Source organism: Procambarus clarkii, chromosome 36, assembly GCF_040958095.1.
Source record: "Procambarus clarkii isolate CNS0578487 chromosome 36, FALCON_Pclarkii_2.0, whole genome shotgun sequence".
NCBI lineage: Eukaryota > Metazoa > Arthropoda > Malacostraca > Decapoda > Cambaridae > Procambarus > Procambarus clarkii.
Genome location: NC_091185.1, coordinates 24,209,049 through 24,226,872, shown reverse-complemented (window position 1 = coordinate 24,226,872; position 17,824 = coordinate 24,209,049). Strand labels below are relative to the sequence as shown.

General features: G+C 40.3%; 1 protein-coding gene across 1 annotated transcript; it reads left to right on the top strand.

The window, feature by feature from the left end:
- The first annotated feature begins 206 nt into the window (after positions 1-206).
- On the top strand, positions 207-14,397 carry LOC123756288 (uncharacterized). The gene is made up of 4 exons (XM_045739362.2): positions 207-1,189; positions 1,487-1,708; positions 2,285-2,415; positions 11,478-14,397. Exons 2-4 carry the CDS (start codon positions 1,591-1,593, stop codon positions 11,649-11,651), a joined length of 423 nt encoding a protein of 140 aa, XP_045595318.2. The 5' UTR covers positions 207-1,189; positions 1,487-1,590; the 3' UTR covers positions 11,652-14,397.
- The last annotated feature ends 3,427 nt before the right edge of the window (positions 14,398-17,824 follow it).

Below are 17,824 nucleotides of genomic sequence, written 5' to 3'. Positions count from 1 at the left end.
TAATTACTTGTTCCACACCCAAATAGTATAACAGGAAGAGGTCTTGGACCCCTACTTCCCTCTCTCTTTTTTAGTAGTCTATATAGTCATAATTATAGCTTTAAGTATTCAATGAATAAAGTTTTTGACATTTTTACCCTTTTCCTTACCTAACATCATTTGTGCAGCATATTTTTATTTGATGTCTCACCCAGATTTAATTTCAAAATAAAACCAAACTAAATAAATTAGAAATGGGTATGTATAGCTAAGGTACACCCTTACTACTAGGTGAACAGGGGCATTTGGTGATAGTAAATGATCCCATCAGGCAGGGCTCATCACCTTCTCTCATATTTCATGTTCACCAGTGTTTATTTACTTAATAACTACTGGTATAATATCTTGCTATTATAAAACTAATTCTACTATCATCAAACACATATTTACTTCAAGTTTCAAGCAGAGAATGCATATATAACTAACACGAAGGATTACTCTTCACTAGATTCATCAGCTATAATATTTTGGTCATGTTCCAATATCATAAATCGATCCCAGTGTTATGTAGTAGAGAAAAAATGACTTATATCCAGTTTACGTAAAGCTACGAGTGGTCGAAACCACACTTAAATCCCGGAATGAACTTACGAAGGTTTTTCCACTTTGGGTAGTTAATTGAATACGGACGTAGCCGCCACGAAGGCGCTAAGACGGAAAACGCTCTTAGCTAAGAGGAAAAACCTTCGTAAGTACCTTCCTGAATCCGGCCCCTGCACTGGTAAATTTTGGGTGTAATAAGAGGATATTATCAAGAACAGGACAAGAAATAATGTAATTGCAAAGCTCCAGGTACCTCATGCCAACGGGTCTGAATGGTCTGATAACTGGGCATTCGGCCATGTAGTGTGGGAGAGTATGTCCCAATATTTACCCTCTCTTTTCATGAAAATGTTACGTTATTGATGCATTGAGATGACACGGAGAAATAAATACCTCATATCATCAAGTTCGATCTGTAGCAACTATTAACTGCCATACATCTTAGTGTGACTGTCTTTATCATAGGTTAAGGTCAACATCAATGGAAAAGAACATCTTCGCTACTTCTCTCCTGTGTCTTGTCCCAATGACTTCGGGCACATTGAGCTTGTGCTGAGGTTCGAGACGCAGGGGCTGGTATCCCGCCATTTCCAAGCCCTTAAGCCAGGTATGATTCCTGTTGATCCAGTTTTTATCTAATTCTTGTCAACGTAAAATATTTCCCTTGACCACAGTTACCATGTATATCGTAAATATTTTATGTTGATGTATGAGCTTTGCATATTTTATTTTCTAAGCTGAAGCCTAACAAATAAGCTTTTAGAAGCCTATGCAGCACAATATTATGTAACGTGTGTGTGTAATATTAATTTTAAAGCCATATCAAGCTAAACCCGACCATATTTAACCCTGATGACTACTTTTCAATGATAGAAGAGCTAGAAGATAATATGATCTTTTTTAGGAGACCAAGTGGAATTCCAAGGGCCATGTGGGGGGTTTGAATACCAGTCAAGTGAGTTGGATGAGTTGACAGTGTTGGCGTCTGGAGGCGGCGTCACCCCGGCCATGCAACTCATCCGCTACATCATGAGGGACGCCACTGATAAAACCAACATTAAACTTATATATTTCTCTGAAAACTATAATGAGATTCTCTATCGTGAAGAACTGGATCAGTATGCAGGTAAATGAGAGTTTTCATACATAAGATATAACAAATCTTCGAGTTGGTATAGGCTTCGGCAGAATATATCAGTTAGTCACCTAAACCTTTAATAACATAGCCAATGTTATATAAATATAACAAAATTTATTAAGTTTTGTACATATAACTTTTTATCAGCAAAAGTAACACTGTTAATAAATTGTAGTTTCAGTTAAAGTGAAGTTAAAATTGCTTTAAATATATAACTGTTTTTTTTTTAAGGGAAATATAATGTTTCAATCCAAGTTATAACTTTTTTAATAAGAATACATATATAGGCTATATACTATACAGTAATATTCCAACCGAGTTTGATAGCATTTTTATTTTTTCAAACTTATTAAGCTTTTATACATTTACATTGTTTATACATTTACATTTGACTGTCAACTTCCTGCAATGTTGAAACCTTATTTCTTGTTTCCAGATACCAAAAGCGTAACCACTTTCCAATACTTACTATAGTATCTCCTCATATATAATTTCTGACGGTATTTAACATGTTAACTTCCTTCTGTAGAGCAGAAACGTGTAATTTCCCTTTGATACCAACAGCCAGAGATGAGAGAGTGAAGCTGGTGTATACATTGGGTGAAACCCCTGAGGACTGGGAGGGGGAGGAAGGCGTCATAGACACGCACATGATTGATAAGCATATCACCAAGCCTAATGGTATACGGCATAAGGTAACCGTATGACACTTCTAAAGAGTTTTTACGAATCATATTAACTTATTAACTGTTTTCCATACATGTGTCAAGTAATAATAATAATAATAAGTAACGATAATGTCTTCTCACAGACATAATAACATAGGATAAAAGCCCACACTTTTGTGTTTGAGAAATTTATGTAAGGAATTTACACCAAGTCTTTCGCACTCTCCTGAGTGCGTTGTCAAGGTCTGAGTGTGTAAATAAATATAAATATAATAAATTTTTGTTCAGGTAAGGTACATACATACAAGGTAAGATACAAAAGTTGATGGATTATAGATAGAGCTAGTACATACAATGCCTAAAGCCACTATTACGCAAAGCGTTTCGGGCAGTGTGATTAGGACGAGACTTACATCTCGTTTGTGTCGCTCGGGTCTTGGGTGGTTCTGGAGTCTGTGTTGAGATCAGCCTCGTGGTCATCCTGGTGGTAGTCTCCGGAGTGGTAGTGGATGCAGTAAGACTTGCATCCAGGGCTATGTTGGGGTCCAGGCCATTGGCTAGTTACAGAGCGTTGAGTTCCTTGATGAATCATTGATTGTCTGGTCTGGCAAGCCTCTCCGCTAGTCGAATAAGACCAAGGATAATGCCTGCACGTGACACAAGGGACTGTGAGGGTGTTGGTTGGTCCTTAGGTCCCCAATGTGGAGGCCAGGTGGCCTGTTGGGAGGAGCCAATGTTTGGTAGTGGTGGGAAGTCTTCTGGTAGGTTGGTGGGAGCTGAGCTGCTGGATTTGGTGCAGGTGGCTGCGGCGGCGGAAGTAGGTTTGGCTTTATTGGATTCAGCCTGGATCCTAATGATTTCCTGTCTGCGAGGGCAGCGGTGGGAAACTGCAGGGTGGTCGCCACTACAGAGCAGGCATCAATGGGTTTTTGACTTGCAGATGGTGTAATGATGGTGTGAGAGTTTTTGATGTGAGTTTGTGGATTAAATTATAATTGGTATAAGGAATTTTAGCTCGGAAAATTTCTAAGAATTTTCTTTATTCTTTAACCTTTATTTCTGTCGTGATATTCAATTAGGTCGCCTGAGGAAGGACTTGCTTAGCTAACACACCAGTGTAGTAAACAGCTCATTCCTCACTTTGGGACCATGTATGAACAATTGACTAGGCGTGAGCAAACGCCGAGACCCCAATGAAAATTGAAATCCCCTCTCTTAGGCCGCCGACCTTCGTCATTCGCCAAAGCAAATCTAACGAGTAGGTCACGGGCTCTCACAACAATAATTTATTGTTGTGTGGTGCCGTATATTTGATCCAAAGCTCAGAATTAGTCTCAATTTTAGTAGTCGAGTGTGAAGAACATTTGCATAACAATAATAATGTGTGGGGGTGTAACGAAAAGACAGTGTTAACCATAACAACTTAGTTTATTCAATAAAGTACTAACTACTACAACAAAACAAAAGGAAATGTCAATGACGTTACTCGAAATCCTTCCTGTGACACTATCAATGACAGCTAGACACCAGCCCCTCGGACTGCATAATGAACTAACTCGAACATAAGCGTGACCACAGAGGAATCAACAAGAAACAAGAACTAACAGATCTATAATCACAATTACAACAAATGACACAGTAGGTTCTGAAATACGTCTCCAGTAACCTCCTAACTGTTCTACGCCTCAGTGCAGTCCACACCTGCAATGGCGGTTGCAATGCAATCAAATCAGTAGTCTTTCAATGACAACAATAACTAATGGGTTCACTGGCAACTCCAGCACCCTTCCTCAAATTAATCCTTACGTTAACACTCCGTCCCACGGACGATCAACAATCAATAACAATTGATTTACGTTAATAACAAGGTAACATTTACGTTAAATTAATAACTCTTACAACTGTCACTAGTAACACGGAAATTACACAACACTCTACCCGTCGAGCATTCAGTGAGAAAATCCCATTAATCCCTGTACTACCAGACAGCTGATTAATCTCTTTACTAGTTACGTTAATTTACGTTAATCGGTTACTAATCACTCAGCGATGGTAAACGCTGATTTACAATGTCCAAAGTGCTAAGAGAACGGTAATCACTCGTGATTACCTTTAGAGTAATTAATTACTATCCTCAAGATCAATAATTAATCAATTAAAATAAGCAACCTTGTACACTGGCTCAGCAATTTACATTAAGGTATGAATTCCGTCTAAGCCTTCCATACTCAGACCAATTCAGGTGGCTAATAACAGTAATTAGCACCACGTTTACGTTATTCTAAAATGATGTTACTCCTCTCACGAGTCAATCAAGTGCCGGTACTTCCGGGCAGATAACGACGTTACGTTAATGGAACAATGTAGCCTTCGTGTGAGTCGATCAAACAAGGATCGAGGTTAATTACTTTGACTTCCTGAAACACGTCAATTACCCGGCCCACTGACCGTTAATTACGACAGACAATACTCTAATTCTTATCTGGCTGATGGTTAGACTCCTCGAGACTACCGTAGCTGCTTACAGGAATGTAAATTAACCCAAACGTATTACGTTACTCAAATTGTCAAAGAACAAATTCTCTTAAAGCAATGGGCGTTCCCTTGGTTACGTTATATTAATTGCCTCGCAATCACCTCACTGAATACTGGACTTCGATGTCCTACCAGATAACCAGGAGAATATATGTGTACCCAAGTACTCGTCTACAGCCGAGTTCCCCCACGACAATGACAAATCACACTAACAAATCACAGTGATTTACGTTACAATCCGGTTGCAATGACAATACTGCAGAACCTAGTAAAATAACATACAGGACATGAACCCTCTAGAACACTGCCCCACAATGACTTTACTGGACTGCAATCACCTACGGTGATGCTCAACACTAGCAACAATCACCATCAAATAACAACCCCTTTGCAATAACACACACGGCAAGTACTCTAATTTCCAAATATTAGGATACTGCACACACTTACTTACTGTTGCAAATGACCCCAGTGCTCTCAATAACTCCTAGAACATAGGTCAATATATTTCAATCACCTCACAGTAAATAACACAATAACACTGGGCACCGTGACACTACGATTATATATATATATATATATATATATATCACTATATATATATAGTTCGCATATATATATATATATATATATATATATATATATATATATATATATATATATATATATATATATATATAATTACTGCTGACACATGTAGCCTACAGCTATCAAACGTTATTGGGAACACTAAGGAGAATCTCACACTCCTTAAATCACATGGGTGAGTGATTTGTCGATCACGCATGTCGATAAACACTCTCGAGAGTTACGTTACTCGACAAAGCGGTGGCGGTCTCTCCGGACAGCCTCGTCACTTACCAAAACTCACCAAAATTACGTTAATACATATATATATATATAAATATAAATCACACTTGTCACGGCCCTGGGAACAATACAAGAAATTAAGATCACACTGTGGTACACTCCACAATAATCATTGCCAGGAATCACTAGCGTTACACATACCTGAGCGCTCAGTGTTGGAATTCCACACCTGCAAGACCACACATGGAAATGATATCACTCCGTCCCACGGACGATCAAAAATGATTACCACAATGAAATAATATAATTATTACATGGACATCCTCTCAGTCCTTGGCTAATCTATGTATACTCTGTTCCCGTGTGTACCCACACACACACACACACTGTACGTCTGTGTACACCAGACTTAAGTCCCTCTGGACTGACAAGATGAAACAAAGGTGATTAATCTCCTCGCCCACACTCCACTCTACCTGAACAGGTGCTGCGTGGCAATGTGACGGAACACTTGACCTCGAATTCAAGCTTTTAGAGACTTACTGATCACCAGAAATACACACATAGGTACTCACTCATTCACACTGCCGGCTACACACCATTCTCATACATCAGGCACCCCGCTATAGGTGGCTGGCTCGCTCCGGGTGGCGTAGGTGGCGGTAATACCTTACGTGGTATTTATTCAAAAAAATTGGCGCACACTCGAACCCCTCCCACTCTCAACACGGCTGAGTTCGCACCCTCGACTCACCGGTGAAGTGAAGCGTTCATACCCAGGTGACGCGCACAACGATAGCGTCTCACACAAACATGGGAAATTTGCCTTAACACTGACACGAATTTCCCCGTTCCCATCGACTGCTACAGAGCACTAGCAAGTCTAATCAACACTGGTATGGGATCTACGAGTCTGTTGCTGCTCGTATGCACATTCCCCACGATCCCAGATCACTGTACCTCTACCCCCTGTACACAATGTCTTAAACCCCTCCAAGCGACGACTTCAGCCGGATTCTGTGACGACCGCTGTCGTAGGTGAAGCAGGAAGCATCAGCAGTTGAGTAGTCCAGCCACCACGACGCCCTATACTTCAATTTGGCCGAACTGAGTACAGAGAGCGTCTTGACAAGGTGGCAGCTGGGTTCAGAATGATGCTCACACCGACAATCCCCGCGTCTTTCTCGAAATAACCAATGAGAGGAAGGCATACAGCGGCCTACCCCTCTCATCCAATCAGCGACGGTGTAGCATAGCCCCTAGGGCAGCTCCAAGATGGCCGACCAACATGGCGGCTCAAGATGTTTACTAAGATGGCGGCTGTTTCCATGACAACGACTCTAGTGGCCAGCGAGCGCGGGAGGCCCACAGCTCACCCACGCCGGCGGCCTAGCTGTTCCCGCGCAAAGTCGAGTCTAGCCCCAAGCTATACAAGGAGATGATGCTATCAGCTCTAGCACTGTCCACAGACATGCCATCCCGGCCAGGGTAACATTTATGGACTGCTGATGACTGGGGCTCTCACATGAGCCCAAACACTAGATGTTTCGGTTGCTGCTTACCAAACTTAAGTCCGCCCACTTAACAAGTGCACTTAACAAGTGTACTGGCTCCCAATAGGCATAAGAGCACTATTGTAAGTGAGCTGGTGAACCATCTCCTCACAGATGGTCCTGGGTGCAATGGCTGCACTTCTGAACAGGGTGGGATTACTACCATCCCACTTGTTGGTGGGATGGTAGTAATCGTAACACCGAAAGCACTGCTGGAGCTCGTGAAATCGTATCTTCTTCACACGGAAGGGTGGAATCTTGATGCCGAAGCCGTAGAGACCATGTGGCAGTCTGGTTAACCGCGGCTAAGGTGGTGAAGGATATCATCAAGGTGGGGTGCTTGTCGTCGTCGTCGGTATCTTTACTGCAGAATATACCATAGAATACCCCCAGGTTCGGGTTTTCTTCATTGATATTGCTAATGGTCTCCGTTTGTTCTCGGTTTGCGATCCAGCGGCTGGTCCCGCTGATAAAGACTGTTCGGTCGACGGTGTGCTGACGTGGGAAGAGAGGACAGAGATGGTGCACTTTGCGAAGTGTGCGATCGATTTTTTATATTTTTTTCGAGTTCCTCCACACAAGAAATAGAGCACAGTACTCTTCCTTTCTTGACCAAGGTCGATGGGTGTAATGCCGGCGCCTTCTTATAGGATCGTCAAGATGTCGCTTTTGGTGAAAGAGTAACCGTCCATGGGGCGAGTCCTGACTTTTAGGCGTTTGTGGCGCATTGTCGTTGTTAAAACCCCCTCGACGGGTCGCATTGGCGATGGATGTCTTGTGAAGTTACACGGGCTTCCTGGTGTAGCCCGGGTGTGTGTGTGTGTGTGGCTGCTATCTTGTTGTTGTTGTTTAAGATTCAGCTACTGGGAACAAAAAGTTCCAAGTAGCACAGGCTATGGTGAGCCCCGTAGTGAACTTACCTGGCACAGGAGCGGGCTGTAACTGTAGTTGGGATGCTATCCGTTGTGGTTTTAGATTTAGCTACTCAGAACGAGATGTCCAAGTAGCACAAGCTATGGTGAGCCCGTCAAGGCCAGGATGCTATCGATTGATTACAATTAAGCAACCCAAAAGGTGGCACGGGCATGAATAGCCCGTAAGTGGTGGCCCTTTTGAGCCATTACCAGTATCAAGAGCTGATACTGGAGATCTGTGGAGATGCGACTGCATCCTGCAGGACGGGAGATGTCCGCCCCAGGATGCTATCCTGGGTCCAGTCCTCTTATCCTTCTTGACCTCCTGACCATGTCACCTCTATTTCCGACTGCCGATGTACCTACGGTAATGTGTTCTACGGAATTATGGTCATGTGTCCTTTCTGTACTCCTGCTACTCTGGGAACTGGAGTTGTTATTAATAGAGGTGTTCATCTGGATGCTATCCCTCGTAACCCTCTCCATACCCCGAGGAACGCGGCTAATGGGACTGCTTTCATTCATTTATTTATAGAGATCTAATTTTAATTCACTCAATCACATTTTCCTAGTAAAGCTATCCTCCGAAGCAAAGTTTTTGTTGCCAACGAAAGTATTCAGAGTATTCACTAGAACTCCTTCCACTACCTATCTAGTTCTAATACTATTACTTTTATAGACCATTCCACACGTCTGAAAATCAATATTGTGATCCTTTTCCCAATTATGGTTTGCTATAGTACTGTTACCAGCCATTATCCTACGCTTTCATATGTTCCTCAATTCTGATCTCAAGTCTTGGTGTAAATTCCTTACAGAAATTTCGCAAATATACAAATGTAGGATTTTATCCAATAATAATAATAATAATAATAATAATAATAATAATAATAATAATAATAATAATCATAATAATAATAATAATAATAATAATAATAATAATAATAATCATAATAATAATAATAATAATAATAATAATAATAATAATAATAATAATAGATACATGTTTGATATATGACATGGTGGAGCATTCGTAGATAATGTACAGTATATTCACTTAGTATAACACAAATATAACTAAGTAATTTATCTATAAGTTTCAATAGAATGTGTAGCCTGTGTTGCCTGGGATAGTCTGCCCCCCCCCCCCCAAATTCATCCCCACTGTTTTTCCCCACTTTCCTCCTCTTCCTCCTTTCTCACCATTCTCTCCTTCATCTTCCCCTCTCTCGTCTACCCCTTCTCCCACCCCTCTCCCTCTCTTTCCTGCCCCTTCACTCCAAGTCATTTATTGTAGAGCTATGCTATATGGCCGTTGGCAATTGTTGCCAAGCTTTGCTGTATAATAATTGTAGTAATGGTCGTTGAAGTGAGGACTGTCACTGGTACTTGTTAATACATGTAATTCAGGGTCAATGATTGCATTCAAAATGATGATTACAGTAAGTCAGATAACGTCCTACTAAAATTAAAACACGAATATACTATTAAATGGTAACAATTTAATTAATTATTAAATAGATAAAAGAAAACAAGAAATAATTGTATACTGCACTATAAGGTATACCTTTGAAAACCAGCTCTATATAGCTACTAGGACAGAGATTTAGAGAATGGCGTAGCTATTAGTATGCAGCTGCTACCAGATGAGGATTGGCATGAGCTAGATTACATGGAGTTAGCATTGGTAAGGTAGCAGTGAGTGGGTACAGATTTTTCTGACATCTCGCAGAAGGTGAGCAAGTTTGTGTGGTTTCCCTCATCGGTTATTTCATGTTTCCTGTGTTACATTTTCTCCCTTTTATTTTCCCAATTGTGACAAAGCATTGGTTAATCACGTCTTGGTTTAGCTTACGCACTTGATGCAGACGGCACACAAGGACCTGTCTGTTCCTGGTTAGACATTCATTAACATAGACACCTTTTATTAGAGTCACTGCAGTTTAGACATGATTAGATTTTTTTGAATAATTATCGTTTGAGGTGATTTCTATTGTTATTTGAACCATTACGATTTACATTTACCTGAGTTTACCCGAGGGCCACTCTCTCTCTCTCACTCTCGACGAGGACAGGAAGCAGTTGGCCTGTCAAAAGTTCCCTGATGTCATCTAACTTGTATGCAGCTTTTAATGTTTGTTGGTAAATTTCATATTCTAGCTAGTCTTTTAGTAGTTTACACACGATGTAAACGTAAGTATTTCATGCAGATTTGCTAGTAAAGAAGCAGCATGATCCCAGCAATAGGCAAAAGGATTAAGGTAAATAAGCTTTCATGTCACTGAGTTACTGAAATCTCAAGTTAGCCATTATAGCAGAGCCACAGTTTCTCTATATTGAACTCTCCCTCCCAGCCCCACCTCCCCATCTCTTTCTCTATGTGAGATTATTTATTGGGGGTTGAAACTAGTACAAATGTCGTCAGTCAGAAAGGACTGCGGAAGCCAGCACGTTAAATGCAAGATGTGAGATTATACTTTAAAACTTAAATAAATGGTGAGCGCAGCCGCCAGAGTCCAAATCCTTGGCACTCTTCATCCACAAGGTCGTGGAGCTCCTTAAATGCTGATGGCAATCATAAGGGTAGCTCAATGGGATCTCACACCAAATTTAATATTGGTGTGTGTGGCTATGAAACTGGTTCGAATCCAGCAGCTCCAGGAATTGCAAAGCACCGCTACAGTAATTGGCAGGGTAAAAAAACGGGGGACTAAATTATTGGAATTTGTTGATGCAAAGACACTTCTCACTTGGTAACAATTAACATTTATTCACAACTTAATACTAATACAAAGCACAACAATTTAACGTTACGTTAAAGTCCGTATTGGCACAATGCAAAACTATGCAGTCAGCCAGTATAGTCGAGTGACGTCAGTCCTGAGACGTCACGTGACTCCCGTGACGTCACAGCCTACCGGCGAAGTTTACACAAGAGGGAACCATTAGGCTTTCCCCCAAAGTCCCTCTCGCTCCTCGTTCTGTTTCCAAGTAACTTAAGATTACAACTATACTAATGGCTGTAATTCTTTTTAATAGAAAGGCTACGAAGGCCTCGGTTTTACTGAACAGCCAAGGGTATCTGCGCCTCGTAGATGTCTAACAAAACAAGTCTAGCTCCCATTTTAAGAAAGCTAGAGTGCACTCAGCTCGGCGCACTCTTGTGCACTCCGACTGAAGTGAAATGGCGGTGTGCACTCTTTTATCAAAATCTGTAAACTAGCTGGAATGCCATTCTCTCACACTCTACATCAGTTAATATGCTTCTCCTGAACAGATTGTGATGTGTGGGGGTCCAAACATGAGCATCTCCTGCCTCCACTCCCTGCGGACGCTGGGCTTCCCGGCTGAGTACATCTTCATTTATGGCCAGTTTGGAACAGAGCAAGTGAAGGCAGTGTATGGGAGAAATGTTAAGCTCTCTAATCATCGACGTGATAATTCTGTCTAATATACGTCGCATGGCTTGGTATGAAGTAGCTAAAAGCAGTGTATGGCATAAAAGAAAAGATCTTCTCCCCATCTGTGTTAATGCTTCATCAGCGTAATACGGAAGCAGTCCACTGCGAAAATGAGTGATGTCAACCTGGCTTAGGATTTACAAGAATTAGCAAGAAATGTAAAATCCTGAATATGATCAATTGCACTAGCCACGCATTCTGTATAAATATTTTTAATGTATAACTTAAAATATGACAATAAACAGATGTCTAAAAATTGGTAGGGACTGGGGTATAATTTGGTGGAATTGGTAGAAGATAAATAGAAATTAAGGTGATAATATTAATGAAGATAATAATAATTATTTGTTTAAATTATAAATACGAAAGGGCTTGGCTTCCATATTCTTCCAAGTGCCTCCACCTCTGGCTGGTAGAAGGGAACCCTAAGTCTCGGAGGAAAGCACACATAACGCATTAGAGGGAATGTTCAGGTCCCCTCCAATACAGTTTCTGTGTGCTTTTCTCCTACCATGAGTCAGATGAGTTTTGCTGGGTTCCCAGCCATATTGGTGTCTCTTTAAATGAGCGTGCGGACGCTGCCGCTAGGGAAGCTGTCCGCTCTTATCCCATCTCCTTGTAAAGATATTCCTTATTCCGACTTTTACCCAGTTATTCATTCCTCCATCCTTACCCGTTTACAGGATTATTGGTCTTCTGTTACTGGTAACGAACTCCGTACTCTTAAGGGTAGTGTGTCCTCATGGCCGTCCTCCTACCACTGTAACAGGCGATGGGAAACGGCTCTGGCGAGGTTGCGTATTGACCATATATGCTTAACTCATGGTCACTTAATGGAGCGTCGCCCTGCTCCTTATTGTTCAAATTGTATTGTCCCTCTTATGGTCATGCATATCCTTGTTGCATGTCCTGACTTCCAGGACGAGCGTGTGTCTTGCTTTCCGACCGTCCCTCGCGGTCGCTTGTCCCTCATTTAAATTCTTGGTGAATCGGATACTTTTGATATCGTTCCCCTTATGCGTTTCTGTTCTCGTATTGGCGTCCTTGGTGATATTTAGCGCCCTCTGATTATCCCGCACAGTTGTTGGTGCTACATAGCCTTCCCGGTTTAATGTCTTCTTTTGATAATTACTTATTTTTCTCTACCACCCGCTTCCTTTTGTATTTTGTTGTGCTTTATTAGATATTTAAAGGTTACAAGATATACATTGGTTGATACAATGAGTGCTTAAATGCTATGCATCTCTTGGAGCTCCTACTCTTCCTGACAGGAACCGAGGATGCAGCAGGCGTTTCCCCTCTGGATCGCCACACTGAGGCGCTGAAACAAAAAACTGGCAGTCTTTAGGTCTCTGGTGATTTCAATGAGCCTGGAATCCAATTCTTTGAGAAATTCAAGGCACTCCTACCCCAGGAGGCCATGCATCTCAGACGCTCTGGGAACAAAGGTGTATTGACCTTCCAATCGCCTGTATTTGACTGCTTTTGCTATTTCTCTGTGGTTGGCCGCCCCACGTGCTTGATCAGCACCGAAGTGCATGTAGGTGTCAGCCAGGGTGGATACACATGTGTAGTCCCACCAATTGTTTACCCCTTTTCCAGGGGTATATAGTGATGCCGCCAGGGAAAAGTGCGGGGTCTTCCAGGTTTTGGTCCCCTGGGATGCGAGGTTATCTCTTCGCTAGGCACTGAGCTGAGACAAGACTTCTCTTGATGATGTCATTGACCTCGTTGTGTCTTGCATGCCAGCCCTTGGATCTTCCGCAGTGCAACCCATGCAGTCCATATTGGTCTGCTTCCACCCAGTTGCAAATACACTTGTATTCAGATAATAATAATTATATTTGGTTTAAAAATACATAAATTTGATTTATGATATAGTGGAGAATTCATTGGTAAAACAATGTACATTACATCAAGTCACTAATTCGCAGAGCGTTTCGTACATTACATAAAATTAAGTCTGTTGTCCAATTGTAGGTCCAATTGTCTGTTCTTAACAGACTCATGTATCATATACAGGAGCACCTGTCACCCCAACTGTTTGGATTTATGCCTGGGCTCAGTACACAACACTGTTTTGCTGAGTACTTCGCACATACTGAAGCTTCCCCTCAAGGAGTCTTCATCGACCTAGCAGCAGCTTTTGATATAGCAAACAGAGAAATCATACTGGAACAGCTTGCCGAGCTGGGAATACAAGGAAAATTACTGAAATGGATAGAAGGCTATTTGTCTAATCGAACAGCGTATGTTTTGTTTAATGGTGTTAAAAGCACAGAGAGCAAATACTTTGAACTGGGAACTCCACAAGGAGGGGTCCTCAGCCCCTTGTTGTTCAACGTTCTGATGCATAAACTTATTAAAGATCTTCCAACTAATAATGAAGACACTGTCATTTGTTATGCTGATGATATATGTTTACAGGCTGCCTCCGAGCCTAGAATGCAAGTTCTGCTCGACGCTTTTGCTACTAGAGCTGAGGAATGTGACCTCCTTATCTCTGTACAGAAAACTCGTGCCCTCATTCCATGTGGTATTCCACCAGCCAATTATCATATAGATGGGCGAGCACTTGAGAACTGCGAGTCTTACAGATACCTTGGTGTCCCCATTAACGACCCTGGGTACCTTTCTTCTCTCAAGAGGAGACTGTGGGAGAGATTAGAGCCCTTGCGGGTCCTTGTTGGTGTCAATCATGGAATCAACGTGAGACTTGCTAGAATGTTTTATGTATCATTTATACGCTCTGAGATTGACTACAATGCTCTACATCTCACATTGTATACTGACAGAGCTGAAATCTTTTGAAACCTTGCAAAATGAAGCTATGCGTCTCATCCTTGGGGCTCCAAAGTCCACGAGAATAGTTAATATGAGAGCAGAGTTAAAATTACCTACCATAAGTGAGAGAATTTTGTCTATTAGCACAGTTTTCGGTGTGAAGGCATTGAGTAGATCTAGGCAACACATGAAGTTTCAAGCTAAACTTTCTAATATGCTGCACTCACCTGAGGTCTATAGAAGAAGAACGAAATCTGATTATGTATTTTGGTTCTAGAAGGTAGCCAACTCCATCAAAATATTAAATATGTACCCAACTCAATTAATGATTAATCAACCAATTACTCCATGGGATAACTGGGATCTATCAGTTGATTTTGTAAATGCGCCCAAGAAAGATAGTGTGCACTCTACATTATTAAAACAGTTAACACTGAAAAGCATCACTGAAAGTACTCAGAGTATGGGTAACGATGTGTATCAGTGCTATACCGACGGCTCTGTAGAAGAAGGTGGACGATGTACCGGATGTGCATGCAATATATTTGAACAATCTTCTCTCGTACATACAGCAATGAAGCGCGTCAATGACTGGGCAAGTACAACTCAAACCGAACTTGCAGGCATATACCTTGCCACTGAATTTTTAAAAGACAAAGGCAGTGGACTTATATACTGTGCACTCCTGGCATTGAACGCACATAGTAGTGACACCCAGAAAATAGTCAGTGATATTCGAATGAATGTTTTAGCTGCTAAAGAAAACAGATTTGAAATTAAATTCCTATGGATTTATGGATTCATTCATATGTTGGCAGCTCAAGGCATGACACTGTTGATATGCTTGCAAAGACAGCCTGCAGAAAACCAGTGGTAGAAATTGATAGGGTGTTTCATTAGCAGTGACAAAGAGAATACTTAAACAAATATCCAATGAAGATCTCACAGACCTAACAAATTCACAAAGACCGGAAAGTTGTAGCATTAAATATTATGATAGATATCGTGAGGAGACATTCACATATGGGACTAATAGAACAAGAACCCGGCAATGTGATGTTATAGTGGCCAGAATACGCCTGGGATATAGACGTATCTGGCAGCTTTCTCAAAACCCAAATGTCGAGTACACAATGTGTCAACTTTGTGAAAGAGAAAACATGCACTCTCTTGAACATTATATTGTAGTATGTCCCATACTGACTAACTTTCGCCCTCCTGGGCTATGGTATGCTGAACTGTGTAATTACTATATGAGTACTGGAACACTTGATGATATATTGGACTTGTACCCAAGATTAACCATGTAATGTATCAATTACATAATGTATGTATGTGATGTAACTATATAACCTAAGCTTGTAAAAGCACCTTAATCACCTTCAGTGATTAAGTGCTTAATTGCACACTAGTTTCTTTATCAGCTATCTCACTCTGTCAGAGTACAAGAGACAAATGTATGTGAATGCATGTGTGTGTATATATATATGTATGTATACATGTATGTATATATGTATGTGTACATATATGTGTGTGTGTGTGTGTATGTATATGTATGTGTATAAAGTATATATGGAAGCTGATCAGAATTACATTTCATCTTTGTAAATGCACATTAATGACACTATGTAAAAGACACATCGAACACTTTATGTAGGGCATACGTAAATCTGTGTATCTATGTATTTACGTATGTAGGTTAGCTTAGCATATTAAAAGCACCGAATCACCTTGTGTGGTTGATTGTTCAATAAATCTTTGAACTATATGTTTAACACTTCTCTAACCCTGTCCATGGAGGACAGAAGAAAATGTATATATGCTGGTTAGCATTGTAAATGTGTGGCCACGTTTGTGGTAGAAAATAATAAAAAAAAAAATAAAAATAAAAAAAATTACATAAAATTTTAAAGGTAAATTATGTACGAGTTTAATAAATTAACACTTAATACTATATGAGAAGTAAACGAACATATTAAAATTGTTGAAAATATTTAGCAAGTTTCTAAATAAGGGATATTTAGACACTGCAGTTTTTAACAGAAGTACAAATATAGTATTTAATACTCATAGTAACAGCAAAACACGGCTAGGTTGACATGTAGGATGAGGAAATGTGAGTACAATTTTATTACATAATGTTAATTTAGAACCTGTACTTGAGGTCGATCTCGAACCCATTGTTGATGTGATGACTTATATTGAATTTTGTAACTAGCTCATCAAGATTGTAACTTGCTTAGCTAAATGAATTGTGGGGTTCAGTCCCTGAGCCCATTATGTGCCTCTGTAACCCTTTCCACTACCGCCCACAAGATGGGTATGGGGTGCATAATAAATGAACTAAACTAACTAACCCGCGTTGTTTCCTTAATGTGTTGCGTAAGAAAGCAATCGCCAATTAATTCTAGAAAATCTTCTGCTTCATTATTCCCTGTTTTGTTCAACCAGTTAATTCCACTAAAATTAAAGTCACCCATGACATAAACGCTGTTAGATCTAGATGCTCTAGATATTTCATCTCATAGATACTTTGCTTCCATTCTGTCTAAATTTGGTGGCCTATATAACTCCTATTATAATGTTATTTGCTTTTTCGTTTAATTCTATCCAAATAGTTTCTGTATGTGGCTCAGTTTTAATTCCCTCTTTGAGACTACATTTCAAATTGTCCCTAGCAAATATGGCTACTCCCCCTCCTCGTCTAATATATCTATCTGTGTGAAATAGTTTAAATCCATTTATTTGATATTAAATATAGACACACATCACAAACAATAAACATATTGCCGAACATTCTGAGAGATAAACATATCCATTTCCTCCTTTACACAAGTAGTATGGTATCAGACGTACACACAAATACTTTTATGACTTAGGTATACTGTAATTTGCTCATCATAGATGTAAAGTGCCTTGTATAGTGACTGTTGTGAACCTCTTGTTGAATCACTTGTGACACAAAAGATTATTGATGTGTGTATTTGTGTGGGTGATTAAATATGTATGTGTGTATGTATATATGTATACGTATATATGTACATGTATGCATGAGTATGTGTACATGTATATATAACATTAATAATTTTGTAACTATAGCGTCAAAAGATTGTTATTTGCTTAGCTAAACGAACTAGAGAGTTCAGTTCGTGAATCGATTATGTGCCTCTTTAATCCTTTACACCACCGCCCACGGGATGGGTATGGGGTACATAATAAAGAAAGAAATTGAATTGTCGTCTTATATGTGTTATCAATATGCTTTATTGTGCCTATTAATCTTTGTTAAATTATCAATCAAGCTGTCAATGCTATCAATCAGAGCTATCGATGTGCTTTAATATACCTACTAATCTCTCTCATTTTTTTCTTACAATAA

Excerpts from the sequence above, each read along its gene's own strand:
- LOC123756288 (XM_045739362.2), top strand. The coding sequence starts at position 1,591 with ATGCAACTCATCCGCTACATCATGAGGGACGCCACTGATAAAACCAAC. Across the intron at positions 1,709-2,284 it reads AGAACTGGATCAGTATGCAG|CCAGAGATGAGAGAGTGAAG; the intron begins GTAAATGAGAGT and ends TGATACCAACAG. Across the intron at positions 2,416-11,477 it reads CTAATGGTATACGGCATAAG|ATTGTGATGTGTGGGGGTCC; the intron begins GTAACCGTATGA and ends TCTCCTGAACAG.